The sequence below is a fragment of the Oncorhynchus masou genome, chromosome 1, assembly GCF_036934945.1.
Source record: "Oncorhynchus masou masou isolate Uvic2021 chromosome 1, UVic_Omas_1.1, whole genome shotgun sequence".
In the NCBI taxonomy this organism is placed as follows: Eukaryota; Metazoa; Chordata; class Actinopteri; order Salmoniformes; family Salmonidae; genus Oncorhynchus; species Oncorhynchus masou.
This window is the reverse complement of record NC_088212.1, coordinates 9,201,931-9,217,182: the sequence shown is the minus strand read 5'-3', so window position 1 is coordinate 9,217,182 and position 15,252 is coordinate 9,201,931. Positions and strand designations below refer to the sequence as shown.

The window sequence follows — 15,252 nt, the reverse complement described above, 5'->3', positions numbered from 1 at the left end:
CATGGGCCGTGAATCATATCTGTGTTGGGTATTGAAAATGGCTCTCGCAAAATTTGAGGCTGCTTTGTTCTTTTTCCAGCCTCTTGAGGCAGTCAGAGTATGTGTCTCAAATGACGCCCTATTCCCTGAAGTGCATTATGGGCCCTTTCAAAAGTAGTGCACTATGGGCCCTTTCAAAAGTAGTGCACTATGGGCCCTTTCAAAAGTAGTGCACCATGGGCCCTTTCAAAAGTAGTGCACTATGGGCCCTTTCAAAAGTAGTGCACTATGGGCATTTTCAGAAGTAGTGGACTATGGGCCCTTTCAAAAGTAGTGCACTATGGGCCCTTTCAAAAGTAGTGCACTATGGGCCCTTTCAAAAGTAGTGCACTATGGGCCCTTTCAAAAGTAGTGCACTATGGGCCCTTTCAAAAGTAGTGCACTATGGGCCCTTTCAAAAGTAGTGCACTATGGGCCCTTTCAAAAGTAGTGCACTATGGGCCCTTTCAAAAGTAGTGCACTATGGGCCGTTTCAAAAGTAGTGCACTATGGGCCCTTTCAGAAGTAGTGCACTATGTGCCCTTTCAAAAGTAGTGCACTATGGGCCCTTTCAAAATTAGTGCACTATGGGCCCTTTCAAAATTAGTGCACTATGGGCCCTTTCAAAAGTAGTGCACTATGGGCCCTTTCAAAAGTAGTGCACTATGGGCCCTTTCAAAAGTAGTGCACTATGGGCCCTTTCAAAAGTAGTGCACTATGGGCCCTTTCAAAAGTAGTGCACTATGGGCCCTTTCAAAAGTAGTGCACTATGGGCCCTTTCAAAAGTAGTGCACTATGGGCCCTTTCAAAAGTAGTGCACTATGGGCCCTTTCAAAAGTAGTGCAAAAAAGTAGTGCACTATGGGCCCTTTCAAAAGTAGTGCACTATGGGCCCTTTCAAAAGTAGTGCACTATGGGCCCTTTCAAAAGTAGTGCACTATGGGCCCTTTCAAAAGTAGTGCACTATGGGCCCTTTCAAAAGTAGTGCACTATGGGCCCTTTCAAAAGTAGTGCACTATGGGCCCTTTCAAAAGTAGTGCACTTTGGGCCGTTTCAAAAGTAGTACACTATGGGCCCTTTCAAATGTAGTGCACTATGGGCCCTTTCAAAAGTAGTGCACTATGGGCCGTTTCAAAAGTAGTGCACTATGGGCCCTTTCAAAAGTAGTGCACTATGGGCCCAAAAGTTTCAAAAGTAGTGCACTATGGGCCCTTTCAAAAGTAGTGCACTATGGGCCCTTTCAAAAGTAGTGCACTATGGGCCCTTTCAAAAGTAGTGCACTATGGGCCCTTTCAAAAGTAGTGCACTATGGGCCCTTTCAAAAGTAGTGCACTATGGGCCCTTTCAAAAGTAGTGCACTATGGGCCCTTTCAAATGTAGTGCACTATGGGCCCTTTCAAAAGTAGTGCACTATGGGCCCTTTCAAAAGTAGTGCACTATGGGCCCTTTCAAAAGTAGTGCACTATGGGCCCTTTCAAAAGTAGTGCACTATGGGCCCTTTCAAAAGTAGTGCACTATGGGCCCTTTCAAAAGTAGTGCACTATGGGCCCTTTCAAAAGTAGTGCACTATGGGCCCTTTCAAAAGTAGTGCACTATGGGCCCTTTCAAAAGTAGTGCACTATGGGCCCTTTCAAATGTAGTGCACTATGGGCCCTTTCAAAAGTAGTGCACTATGGGCCCTTTCAAAAGTAGTGCACTATGGGCCCTTTCAAAAGTAGTGCACTATGGGCCCTTTCAAAAGTAGTGCACTATGGGCCCTTTCAAAAGTAGTGCACTATGGGCCCTTTCAAAGTAGTGCACTATGGGCCCTTTCAAAAGTAGTGCACTATGGGCCCTTTCAAAAGTAGTGCACTATGGGCCCTTTCAAAAGTATTGTACTACAGGCCCTGGTCAAAAGTAGTTTACTGTAGGGAGTAGGGTGTCATTAGAGATGCACCCAGAAGCCTGACACACTGTGAGCCATCATTCCTTTTTATCCTCGTTCATTTACATGACGACTTTGTGGGACGTGATCGTGACAAATAGTTTGCTGTGCTAGTTAGCGTCTTTAGATCGACCTGCTAAATCAAACTAGATGAAAACCAATTAGCGCTCCTGTGGCTCGGCTGGTAGAGCATGGTGGTTTTCATTCCCGATGGAAGCTTCCTATACAGATATGGATGCACGCCTGACTGTACGTTTCTGTGGATAAAAGCAACGACATTAATATTGTTATATGAATCTACTTGTAAAGTACGAGAAGACTAAGGTCAATTGTAGTTTCATCGTACCTCATAATCACACTATATCCCCCTTTTGTATAGAGGGGTGTGGAACATCAGCTCATTCCAACCCAGAGAGTTTTCATTTAGGACGGGGTGATTTACCGTATTCAATTTGTACCTCTTGAGTTGGCAAAAAAAGGCACAGTCACAGTGACGACTGGAATTGTAACTCACTGCTCATTTATCCGACTCGCCAGCTTAAGCCAACCAAACTGACCTGTAGCACGCTTTCTTAAGAGGTGCATGCAGTAGGTTAATAGACAACAACACTGCCTTCACACCACCTTGACTTTTCCCTCATATTCTTATTGAGTTACAAAGACAGATTAAAATGGTCAACTATCTACATAAAATACTCAATGTCAAATTGGAAGAAACATTTTTAACTATTATAAAAATGTAATGAACAAAGAAAAGCCCCAATATATCTTGATTAGATAAGTTATTCAACCCCCCTGAGTCAATACATGTTAGAATCACGTTTGGCAGCGGTTACAAAGGTAGGTGTTTCTGGGTCATTCTCTAAGAGCTTTGCACACCTGGCTTGTACAATATTTGCCATTAGTCTTTTTAAAATTCTTCAACCTCTGTCAAGTTTGTTGTTGAACATTGCTAGAAAGTCATTTTCAAGTCTTGCCATAGATTTTCAAGCCGATTTAAGTCAAAACTGTTTCTCGGTCACTCAGGAACATTCAGTGTTGTCTTGGTAAGCAACTCCAGTGTATTTTTGGCCTTGTGTTTTAGGTTATTGTCCTGCTGAAAGATCAATGTGTCTCCTAATGTCTTGTGGATTGAAGACTGAACCAGGTTTTCGTCTAGGATTTTTCCTGTGCTTAGGTCTATTTTGTTTAATTTCATCCTCAACTCCATAGTCCTTGCCTATGACAAGCATTGCCATAACATGATGCAGCAACCACTATGCTTGAAAATATGAAGAGTGGTACTCAGTGATGTGTTGTATTGGATTTGCACCAAATATAACACTTTGTATTCATAAAGTCTATTTCTTTGCCAATTTTTTTGCAGTATCACTAAAAGTACCTTGTTGCTAACAGAATACATGTTTTGGAATATTTTATTCTGTACAGGCTTCCTTCTTTTCACTCTGTCATTTAGGTTGGTATTGTGGAGTATCTATAATGTTGTAGATCCATCCTCAGTTTTCTCCTATCACTGCTATTAAACTCTGTAACTGTTGTAAAATCATAATTGGCCTCATGGTGAAATCACTGAGCGGCTTCCTTCCTCTCCGGCAACTGAGTTAGGAAGGACACCTGTATCTTTGTAGTGACTGTGGGTATTGATTGACCGTCCAAATGTAATTAATAACTTCACCATGATCAAAGGAATATTCATTTTTTTACAAATCTAACAATGGGTGCTCTTCTTTGCGAGCCGTTGGAAAACACCACTGGTCTTTGTGATTGAATCTGTGTTAAAAATTCACTACTCGATTGAGGGACCTTACACATAATTGTATGTGTGGGGTACAGAGATGTTAACCACTATTATTGCACACAGAGTGAGTCCATGCAACTTATTGTGTGATTTGTTAAGCACATTTTTACTCCTGAACTTGTTAAGGTTCGCCATAACAAAGGGGTGGACTAATTATTGACCAAAGACATTGCAGCTTTTCATTGTGTTTCAAACATTCCACTTTGACGTTATGTGGTAATGTGTGTAGATCAGTGACACACAATCTCAATTTAATTCCATGTTAAATTCAGGCTGCAACACAACACAAAGTGGAATAAGTCAGAGGACTGTTGTATATCGGCATCTGTCTCATAAAGACCGTAGATTCTGTAGACAACCAGACATATTTGCGGCTGTTAAGCCAACACATCTGTTTATGCTATTCCGATGCAGTGAAAATAAAAATAAATACTAATAAAGGAAGCATTATGCAACATCTTTTGGAGATCTTTAATGATTGTGTTTATGGAGCCTCTTGCCTGATGTTCTGCTTGATGCCTCCATACAGGTTGGAGGGCTCCTTTTACGAGGTGATGCAGGTGGAGTTTGAGATGGACAACATCATCAACCTTCAGTCTACACAGACCATCCAGTGGCAGATCGAGTATCCCTCCACAGGCACACAGGCAGAGGCCGTCTCCCACCTCTACATCAGCCAGAGAGACATCCAGGGCATCGTACCCCTGGCCGAGGTAAAAAGGAACTAGGAGGACAACATGGGGCAGGACAGGTCATTTAAACAGGGATCTAGAACATCCGTGTGCTGGGGATTCTTTGGAAGCCATTTAATTTTAAATCAGCAATAGACCCCTCCTCAGTCAAGTCAATGAACGTCCATGATTTGAAGACCAGGAAGAAAAGCCCCCCTCCTTGAAATGTCAGAGATGCATATTGACTACTCGTTGATTCCCCAGGGCCATGCAGATACCCTCCATCTGTCACCTACTCCTTCTCCCCCTCAGAAGAACAAACAAACTGACATGTTCTTTCATTTTGACTTAATAATCAGCTTTGTCCTCCATCCCACTTCCCTGGAGGCTCTAAACTTCTGAAATGTCAGGCCTTGTACCACCCTCCTGCTCTGCACAGCACCCCTGCTACCCCCCTTCCTGTCCCCCTGTCTACAATAGGCTGGCAGGGGTCAGAGGTAACATGCAGATCAGTAAGAGGGCCTGAGGGAAGATGGATCCCTCTCCCTGAGGGAAGACGGATCCCTCTGCCTGGGCTGGACGGATCCCTCTGCCTGGGCTGGACGGATCCCTCTGCCTGGGCTGGACGGATCCCTCTGCCTGGGCTGGACGGATCCCTCTGATCCCTCTGCCTGGGCTGGATGGATCCCTCTGGATCCCTCTGCCTGGGCTGGACGGATCCCTCTGCCTGGGATCTGCCTGGGCTGGACGGATCCCTCTGCCTGGGCTGGACGGATCCCTCTGCCTGGGCTGGACGGATCCCTCTGCCTGGGCTGGACGGATCCCTCTGCCTGGGCTGGACGGATCCCTCTGCCTGGGCTGGACGGATCCCTCTGCCTGGGCTGGACGGATCCCTCTGCCTGGGCTGGACGGATCCCTCTGCCTGGGGGGATGGATCCCTCTGCCTGGGGGGACCATGTCTCAGAGCACCTTCTTTTGGGGGATTAGAGTTCTAGGTTAAGGTTAAGATCGATGTACATTCTTTCCCAGTTCATACACCTGATTCAACTTATCAAGGGCTTGCCTATTCGTTGACCAGTTTAATTGGGTGTAAGTGGAGCGGCTGGCAGTGCTCGGGTGGAGGTTTGGGAAACGCTGCTCTACAGGAAGTTATGAATTTAAGGATTATTATAATAGTTTGTAAATATTGTGAAGTGTATGGGTTTAGATTAAGATCCAATAACCTAGTATGGTGTAATACTAATTTACCTGAGGTGGTTTAAAATTATAATTATTTTGATCAACTAGTTAGATAAACTTTAATATTGTAGATTGTAGATTCCATCAATGTAATTGTCTGCATCATTTTTTTGGTAAATATACAGCACCAGTCAAAAGACACACTTACTCATTCAAGGATTTTTTTTTTTTTTTACTATTTTCTACATTGTAGAATAATAGTGAAGACATCAAAACTATGAAATAACAGATATCATATGGAATCATGTAGTAACAAATCAAAATATATTTGTAGATTCTTCAATGTATCCACCCTTTGCCTTGATGACAGCTTTGCACACGCTTGGCCTTCTCTCAACCAGCTTCATAAGGAATGCTTTTCCAACAGTCTTGAAGTAGTTCACACATATGCTGAGCACTTGTTGTTGTTGTTGTTGACTGTACTTCCTTGACTTCTATACTAGAGGTGTTTTAAAATTATTATTAGTTTGATATTTTTCTTCAGGACCATATCTCAGACTGGCCAATGAAAATAAAATATTAAAATGGGAAAAAGAACACAGACACTGGACAGAGGAACTTTGCCTAAAAGGCCAGCATCTTCACTGTTAACTTTGAGACTGGTGTTTTGTGGGTACTGTTTAATGAAGCTGCCAGTTGAGGACTTGTGAGGCATCTGTTTCTCAAACTAGACACTCTAATGTACTTGTCCTCCTGCTCAGTTATGCAACGGTGCCTCCCACTCCTCTATCTGAGCAAGAGGACAAGTCCGACTCCTCTATATGGTTAGAGCAAGTTTGCGTTGTTCTGTGAATGGAGTCGTACAGTCGTGGCCAAAAGTTTTGAGAATGACACAAATATTAATTTTCACAAAGTTTGCTGCTTCAGTGTCTTTAGATATTTTTGTCAGATGTTACTATGGAAAACTGAAGTATAATTACAAGCATTTCATAAGTGTCAAAGGCTTTTATTGACAGTTATATGAAGTTGACGCAAAGAGTCAATATTTGCAGTGTTGACCCTTCGTTTTCAAGACCTCTGTAATCCGCGCTGGCATGCTGTCAATTAACTTCTTTGCCACATCCTGACTCATTGTTGCATAATCAATGCTTGGAGTTTGTCAGAATTTTGGGTTCAGGGTTTTGTTTGTCCACCCGCCTCTTGAGGATTGACCACAAGTTCTCAATGGGATTAAGGTCTGGGGAGTTTCCTGGCCATGGACCCAAAATATTCATGTTTTGTTCCCTGAGCCACTTAGTTATCACTTTTGCCTTATGGCAAGGTGCTCCATCATGCTGGAAAAGGCATTGTTCGTCACCAAACTGTTCCTGGATGGTTGGGAGAAGTTGCTCTCGGAGGATGTGTTGGTACCATTCATTATTCATGGCTGTATTCTTATGCAAAATTGTGAGTGAGCCCAGTCCCTTGGCTGAGAAGCAACCCCACACATGAATGATCTCAGGATGCTTTAATGTTGGAATGACACAGGACTTATGGTAGCGCTCACCTTGTCTTCTCCGGACAAGCTTTTTTCCGGATGCCCCAAACAATCGGAAAGGGGATTCATCAGAGAAAATGACTTTACCCCAGTCCTCAGCAATCCAATCCCTGTACCTTTTGCAGAATATCAGTCTGTCCCTGATGCTTTTCCTGGAGAGAAATAGCTTCTTTGCTGCCCTTCTTGACACCAGGCCATACTCCAAAAGTCTTTGCCTCACTGTGAGTGCAGATGCACTCATACCTGCCTGCTGCCATTCCTGAGCAAGCTCTGTACTGGTGGTTCCCCGATCCCGCAGCTGAATCAACTTTAGGAGACAGTCCTGGCGCTTGTTGGACTTTCTTGGGCATCCTGAAGCCTTCTTCACAACAATTGAACCACTCTCCTTGAAGTTCTTGATGATCTGATAAATGGTTGATTTAGGTGCAATCTTACTGGCAGCAACATCCTTGCCTGTGAAGCCCTTTTTGTGCAAAGCAATGATGACAGCACGTGTTTCCTTGCAGGTAACCATGGTTGATAGAGGAAGAACAATGATTCCAAGCGCCACCCTCCTTTTGAAGCTTCCAGTATGTTATTCGAACTCAATTATCATGACAGAGTGATCTCCAGCCTTATCTTAGTCAACACTCACACCTGTGTTAACGAGAGAATCACTGACATGATGCCAGTTGGTCCTTTTGTGGCAGGGCTGAAATGCAGTGGAAATGTTTTTGGGGGATTAGGTTCATTTGCATGGTAAATAGGGACTTTGCAATTAATTGCAATTAATCTGGATCACTCTTCATAACATTCTGGTCTATATGCAAATTGTCATCATACAAACTGAGGCAGCAGACTTTGTGAAAATTAATATTTGTGTCATTCTCAAAACATTTGGCCATGATTGTACACAGCGTTGTATGAGATATTTAGTTTCTTGGCAATTTCTCTCATGGAATAGCCTTCATTTCTCAGAACAAGAATGGACTGATGAGTTACAGAAGAAAGTTCTTTGTTTCTGGCTATTTTGAGCCTATAATCGAACCCACAAATGCTGATGCTCCAGATACTCAACTAGTCTAAAGAAGGACAGTTTTATTGCTTCTTTAATGAGCACAACAGTTTTCAGCTGTGCTAACATATTTGCAAAATTAGTTTCTAATGATCAATTAGCCTTTTAAAATTATAAACTTGGATTAGCTAACACAATGTGCCATTGGAACACAGGAGCGATGGTTGCTGATAATGGGCCTCTGTATGCCTATGTAGATATTCCATAATAAATCAGCCGTTTCCTGCTACAATAGTCATTTACAACATTAACAATGTCTACACTGTATTTCTGATCAATTTATGTTATTTTAATGGTCAATTGTTTTTACTTTTCTTTCAAAAGCAAGGGCATTTCTAGGTGACCCCAAATGTTTGAATGGTACTGTATATACAGTGCATACATAAAAACAGAAATACCTTATTTACATAAGTATTCAGAGCCTTTGTTATGAGACTCGAAATTGAGCACAGGTGCATCCTGTTTCCATTGATCATCCTTGAGATGTTTCTACAAATTGATTGGAGTCCACCTGTGGGACATTCAATTGATAGGACATGATTTGGAAAGGCCCACACCTGTCTAAGGTCCCACAGTTGGCAGTGCATGTCAGAGCAAAAACCAAGCCATGAGGTCGAAGGAATTGTCCGTAGAGCTCGGAGACAGGATTGTGTAGAGGCACAGATTTTATTTTACATTTTTATTTCACCTTTATTTAACCTCTCTGGGATATGTGGGATGCTAGCATCCCACCTGACCAAAAGCCAGAGAACACGCGGAGCGCCAAATTCAAATAAATTACTATACAAATCAAACTTTGAAGAAATCACACATGCAAGATAGCAAATTAAAGCTACACTTGTTGTGAATCCAGCCAACATGTCAGATTTCAAAAAGACTTTTCGGCGAAAGCAAACGATGCTATTATCTGAGGATAGCACCATAGTAAACAAAGAGAGAAAAGCATATTTCAACCCTGCAGGCGCGACACAAAAACGCAGAAATAAAAATATAAATCATGCCTTACCTTTGACGAGCTTCTTTTGTTGGCACTCCAATATGTCCCATAAACATCACAAATGGTCCTTTTGTTTGATTAATTCCGTTGATACAGTGGGGCAAAAAAGTATTTAGTCAGCCACAATTGTGCAAGTTCTCCCACTTAAAAAGATGAGAGAGGCCTGTAATTTTCATCATAGGTACACTTCAACTATGACAGACAAAATGAGGGAAAAAAATCCAGAATATCACATTAGTACAGGCAACATCCGCACCAAGCTAAAGGCTAGAGCTGCCGCTTTCATGGAGCGGGAAACTAATCCGTACGCTTATAACAAATCCCGCTATGCCCTCAGACGAGCCGTCAAACAGGCAAACCGTCAATACAGGACTAAGATTGAATCCTATTACACCATCTCTGACGCTCGTTGGATGTGGCAGGGCTTGCAAACTATTACGGATTACAAAGGGAAACCCGGCCGCAAGCTCCCCAGTGACGAGAGCCTACCATACTGCCTAAATTCCTTTTGTGATTGCTTCGAGGCAAGCAACACTGAAGCGTGCATGAGAGCACCAGGTGTTCCGGACGACTGTGTGATCACGCTCTCCATAGCCGATGGGAGCAAGACCTTTAAACAGGTCAACATTCACCAAGCTGCGGGGCCAGACGGATTACCAGAACGTTTACTCAAAGCATGTGAAGACCAACTGGCAATTATCTTCACTAACAATTTCATCCTCTCGCTGAGCGAGTTTGTAATAACCTAAATGTTTCAAGCAGTCCACCATAGTTCCTGTGCCAAAGAAAGTGAAGGTAACCTGCCTAAATGATTACCGCCCGTAGCACTCATGTCGGTTGCCATGAAGTGCTTTGAAAGGCTGGTCATGGCTCACATCAACACCATCATCCCGGAAACCCTAGACCCACTCCAATTGACAAGCATTTCAAGGCAAAGGGTGGCTGCTTTGAAGAATCAAAAACGTAAAATATATTTTGATTTGTTTAAAACTTTTTTTGTTACTACATATATTCCATATATGTTATTTCATAGTTTGAATTCTTCACTTTTATTCTACAATGTAGAAAATAGTAAAAAAAATAAAGAAAAACCCTTGAATGGAGTAGGTGTGTGTCCAAAAATATATTTTCCTTCGTTATTTTCCACTAACCATACCATCATTCCCCTAATTGGAGTAATGAACAACAACACTTAGGCTTCTACTTCCAACTAATACTAATAATAATAACTAATACATACCATATCATTTTACAGACAGAGTATATTTTACAATAGTTATATTTTGTTTGTTTTTACTCCTGTCCTTCCGTGACACTCAACGCCTATCTATTTTTGAACACCATCCAGTTCTATTTCCCATATTTCCCAGATATTTTTTAACTGTGCTGTTTCACAAAGTTCTGAACCTAGATACATTTTACAGACCTAGTATATTTTACATTAGTTATCTAGTTGTTATTAGTCCCACCCTTCAGTGGAGCTGAATGGTGGGAGGTAGCCTAGTGGCTAGAGCGTTGGGCCAGTAACCGGAAGGTTTCTTGATCCGAATACCTGAGCTGACAGGGTTGCAAGAATTTTGTATAATAATTTAAATTAAAAGTTTTGAATCTGGCGTTGTTTTAGTTAGGAACTTCTCTCACCTGGTTGTCTAGGTCTTCATTGAACACGAATTGACAGGAAATAACTATAGCCAGTAGACACACGGCCCTCTAGGAATTTGCTTTGACACCCCTGTCATATACAGTCTAGCCTACCTCATCCATTCACCCTTTTGTGCATGTGTCCACCATCTCTCCCTCCCATAGCCTCTAGCGCTAGCAGGCAAGCAGGTAATTCTATGGCCTGTCCTGATGGATTTCAAAGTGCTGGAGGAGGCTCAGTTTACAGGCTGTCAGGTCTCAGAGAGGGGTCAGTGTGAGAGGTCACAAGATGAAAGTCAGCCAATTGCTGTATAAGGAGAGGTCACCAAATGAAAGGTGGATAATCAGGACATGTGCTCTGTCTGCCTCTGAGTCATCACATGGTCAGGTCAGATAGTGGCCTGTGTGGGGAAACAAACTCACGACTTTTGGGTTGTTTGGAGGGAAAGATCCAGATTGGATTCACCCACATGTCTGTCTGTCTGTGAATCATCACTTTGCAGTATATCGTCCCTTTGTTATTCCGTAATGGTGAAAATGATGTGACATTATTTCAGTCCTCCTCCATGTCATGCTTTTGGTCATCATGATGCTTTGCTACACAGTGAAAACCTCTTTTGAAAATATGGGATTATTAGGTGCAATTTGTCTTGCACAGTGAAGGCTTTATAGACAAAAGGAGGCTCCTAAAAGCAGATTATTTTGCTGCTTTTTTGGGATTTTTGGCTTGAAAGACCACAATAAATTGGATCAGTAATGCGCTTCCTTTATCTTCAAAGTACGATCATTACAGGGCTGTGTTGGGCTTGTTATGGGGCTTTTTCACCCCTCACTGCACTGTTTCTCTCTCTCTCTCTCTGTCTCGCTCTCTCTGTCTCTCTCTCTCTCTTTCTCTCTCTCTCTCTCTCTCTCTGTCTCTCTCTCTCTGTCTCTCTCTCTCTGTCTCTCTCTCTCTCTCTCTGTCTCTCTGTCTCTCTCTCTTTCTCTCTGTCTCTCTCTCTCTGTCTCGCTCTCTCTCTCTGTCTCTCTCTCTCTGTCTCTCTCTCTCTCTCTCTCTCTGTCTCTCTCTCTGTCTCGCTCTCTCTGTCTCTCTCTTTCTCTCCCTCTCCCTCAAAGCTCTTTTCTCTTTTTTCTCTCCTCCCTTGTTCATTGTTTCTCCTTCCCATCCCTCAGATAGATACAGCTGTGTTTTTATACAGTTTAATTATTTCTCACTCTCTCTCTCGCTCGCTCTCTCTCTCTCTCTCTCTCTCTCTCTCTGTCTTAGTGTCTATCTCTCTATCTGTGTCTGTCTGTGTGTTAAATCCCAGCAGACAAGGCATGCACTCCAAGTCCCCGACACAAAATTAATTCTTAATTGGAACACTTGTTTATCTTTGTTCCTTGAAGATGCCAATGAGTTGCAGCAGTACCCAATGGGCTAAATACATCTGAGGAAGGGGGGGGGAATCTGTGTGAGGAAAGAAGTTGCAATTGAAAAGTGACTCTGACTTAATTACAGATTGACTGTTTTCCATTTTCAGCGAGTGTGCTTTTTTTTCTGTCTTCCCTACCCAATTTGAAGAGCTTGGCTAAATAACTGCAGATTGTTTTCTTCGAGGGGATGACGAGAATAAGTAATTTCCCTCCAGTTATTAAGTCACTCCTGAAACACCAAATTGTGCAACTCTCACAGTGTTTTCAGAGAAAGCGAGACCTTAATTGCTTCCGATAGGTCATTAAATCTCAAACTTACACTCAAGACACATTAGGATAGGAGCAGACACTCCCATTTGGTAAAGAATCCCATTTTTCTCACCTGTAAAAATAAAGTTATGTTTTGTTTTTCCATAGCAGCACTGGTGTCCCTCATGGCTTTTAAGCACTAGTGATATTAGTGTTTCCATCACCAAGGAAAGAGTATCAACAACCGATGCATAATGACTATTGCTCCCTCTCCCACAGACTATCCATACTGACTCTGTTTACATCCACAGGTCTCTACCCACTCAGACACAACCCACTCAGCTGCTAAAATGATTAGCCAAATACATTTAAACTCAATTTTTCACAATTCCTGACATTTAATCAGAGTAAAAATTCCCTGTCTTTGGTCAGTTAGTATCACCACTTTATTTTAAGAATGTGAAATGTCAGAATAATAGTAGAGAGAATGATTTATTTCAGCTTTTATTTCTTTCATCACATTCCCAGTGGGTCAGAAGTTCACATACACTCAATTCGTATTTGGTAGCATTGCCTTTAAAATGTTTAACTTGGGTCAAACATTTCAGGTAGCCTTAAACAAGCTTCCCACAATAAGTTGGGTGAATTTTGGCCCATTCCTCCTGACAGAGCTGGTGTAACTGAGTCAGGTTTGTAGGCCTCCTTGCTCACACACACTTTTTCAGTTCTTCCCTCAAATGCTCTATGGGATTGAGGTCAGGGCTTTGTGATGGCCACTCCAATACCTTGACTTTGTTGTCCTTAAGCCATTTTTCCAGAACTTTGGAAGTATTTTTGGGGTCATTGTCCATTTGGAAGACCCATTTGCGACCAAGCTTTAACTTCCTGACTAATGTGATGTTGCTTCAATATATCCACATAATTGTCCTACCTCATGATGCCATCTATTTTGTGAAGTGCACCAGTCCCTCCTGCAGCAAAGCACCCCCACAACATGATGCTGCCACCCCGTGCTTCACTGTTGGGATGGTGTTCTCCATTTTGAAAGCCTCCTCCTTTTTTCTCCAAACATAACGATGGTCATTATGGCCAAAACAGCTCTATTTCTCAAAAAAGTACGATCTTTGTGCCCATGTGCAGTTGCAACCGAAGTCTGGCTTTTTTATGGCGGTTTTGGAGCAGTGGCTTCTTCCTTGCTGAGCGGCCATTCTGGTTATGTCGATAAAGGACTCGTTTTTACTGTGGATATAGTTACTTTTGTACCTGTTTCCTCCAGCATCTTCACAAGGTCCTTTGCTGTTGTTGTGGGATTGATTTGCACTATTCGCACCAAAGTATGTTCATCTCTACGAGACAGAACGTGTCTCCTTCCTGAGCAGTATGACTGCTGCGTGGTCCCATGGTGTTTATACTTGCGTACTATTGTTTGTACAGATGAACGTGGTACCTTCAGGCATTTGGAAATTGCTCCCAAGGATGAACCAGACTTGTGGAGGTCTACAATTGTTTTCTGAGGTCTTGGCTGATTTCTTTTGATTTTCCCATGATGTCAAGCCTAAGAGGCACTGAGTTTGAAGGTAGGCCTTGAAATACATCCACAGGTACACCTCCAATTGACTCAAATTATGTCAATTAGCCTATCAGAAGCTATTACATCATTTTCTGTAATTTTCCAAGCTGTTTAAAGGCACAGTCAACTTAGTGTATGTAAACTTCTGATCCACTGGAATCGTGATACAGTGAGTTGTAAGTGAAATAATCTGTCTGTAAACAATTGTTGGAATAATTGCTTGTGTCATGCACAAAGTAGATGTCCTAACCAAAATTCCAAAACTATAGTTTGTTTACAAGTAATTTGTGGAGTGGTTGAAAAAAGAAAAATGAATTTTAATGACTCCAACCTAAGTGTATGTAAACCTCCGACTTCAACTGTATATATTTGACTGATTTTGGAGGTTATTTTGGCAATCATTCATGTTAGATATCAGTTTGCAAACATATAATATATAAAAATATATATTATTGAGTTAATAAAGCAGCATACGAACATGGTCTGTTTCTTGGGCAGCTCCAAAATGCAGGTGTTTGAGCTCTGTGCTTTCTGTGGTGGAAGGGCAGCCAGTGAAAGCCTTTACGGGCTCAAATATCCGACCAATCAGCCTGTTACCAACCCTTAGTAAACCTTTATAAAAGATTGTGTTTGAACAGATAAGATGCTATTTTACAGTAAATATATTAACAACATACTTTTTAGCAAGCTTTATAGGGAAGGGCATTCAACATGCATGGAGGATTGGCGGAGAGAAATTCATAATATAAAGTTTGTTGGAGCTGTTTTGTTTGACTTCAGTGCGGCTTTTGACATTATCTATTAGAGTATCTTGCTGGACAAACATGATGTGTCATGGCTTTACACCCCCTGCTATATTGTGGATCGAGAGTTATCTGCCTAACAGAACACAGAGGTTGTTCTTTAATGATAGCCTCTCCAACATAATCCAGGTAGAATCAGGCATTCCCCAGGGCAGCTGTCTAGACCCCTTACTTTTTTCAATGTTTACTAATGACCTGCCACTGGCTCTGAGTCAAGCCTGTGTGGATATGTATGTGGATGACTCAACACATCAGGTACTAAAGCGAGTGAAATCACTACAACACTTAATTAACAAAGAGCTGCAGTCAGTTTCAGATTGTGTAGCAAGACATCAGTTAGTCCTAAATATTTTCAAAAACTAAAAGCATTGTATTTGGGACAAATCATTCACTAAA

General features: G+C 42.1%; 1 protein-coding gene across 1 annotated transcript in view; it reads left to right on the top strand.

Annotated features, from left to right (window-relative positions):
• si:dkey-215k6.1 (transmembrane protein 132C) overlaps window positions 1–15,252 on the top strand; it is a 469,509-nt gene that overhangs the window by 350,132 nt on the left and 104,125 nt on the right. The window contains exon 4 of the mRNA XM_064935774.1: window positions 4,269–4,452. Coding sequence (XP_064791846.1) covers window positions 4,269–4,452 — 184 coding nt within the window. The remainder of the gene's footprint in view (window positions 1–4,268; window positions 4,453–15,252) is intronic.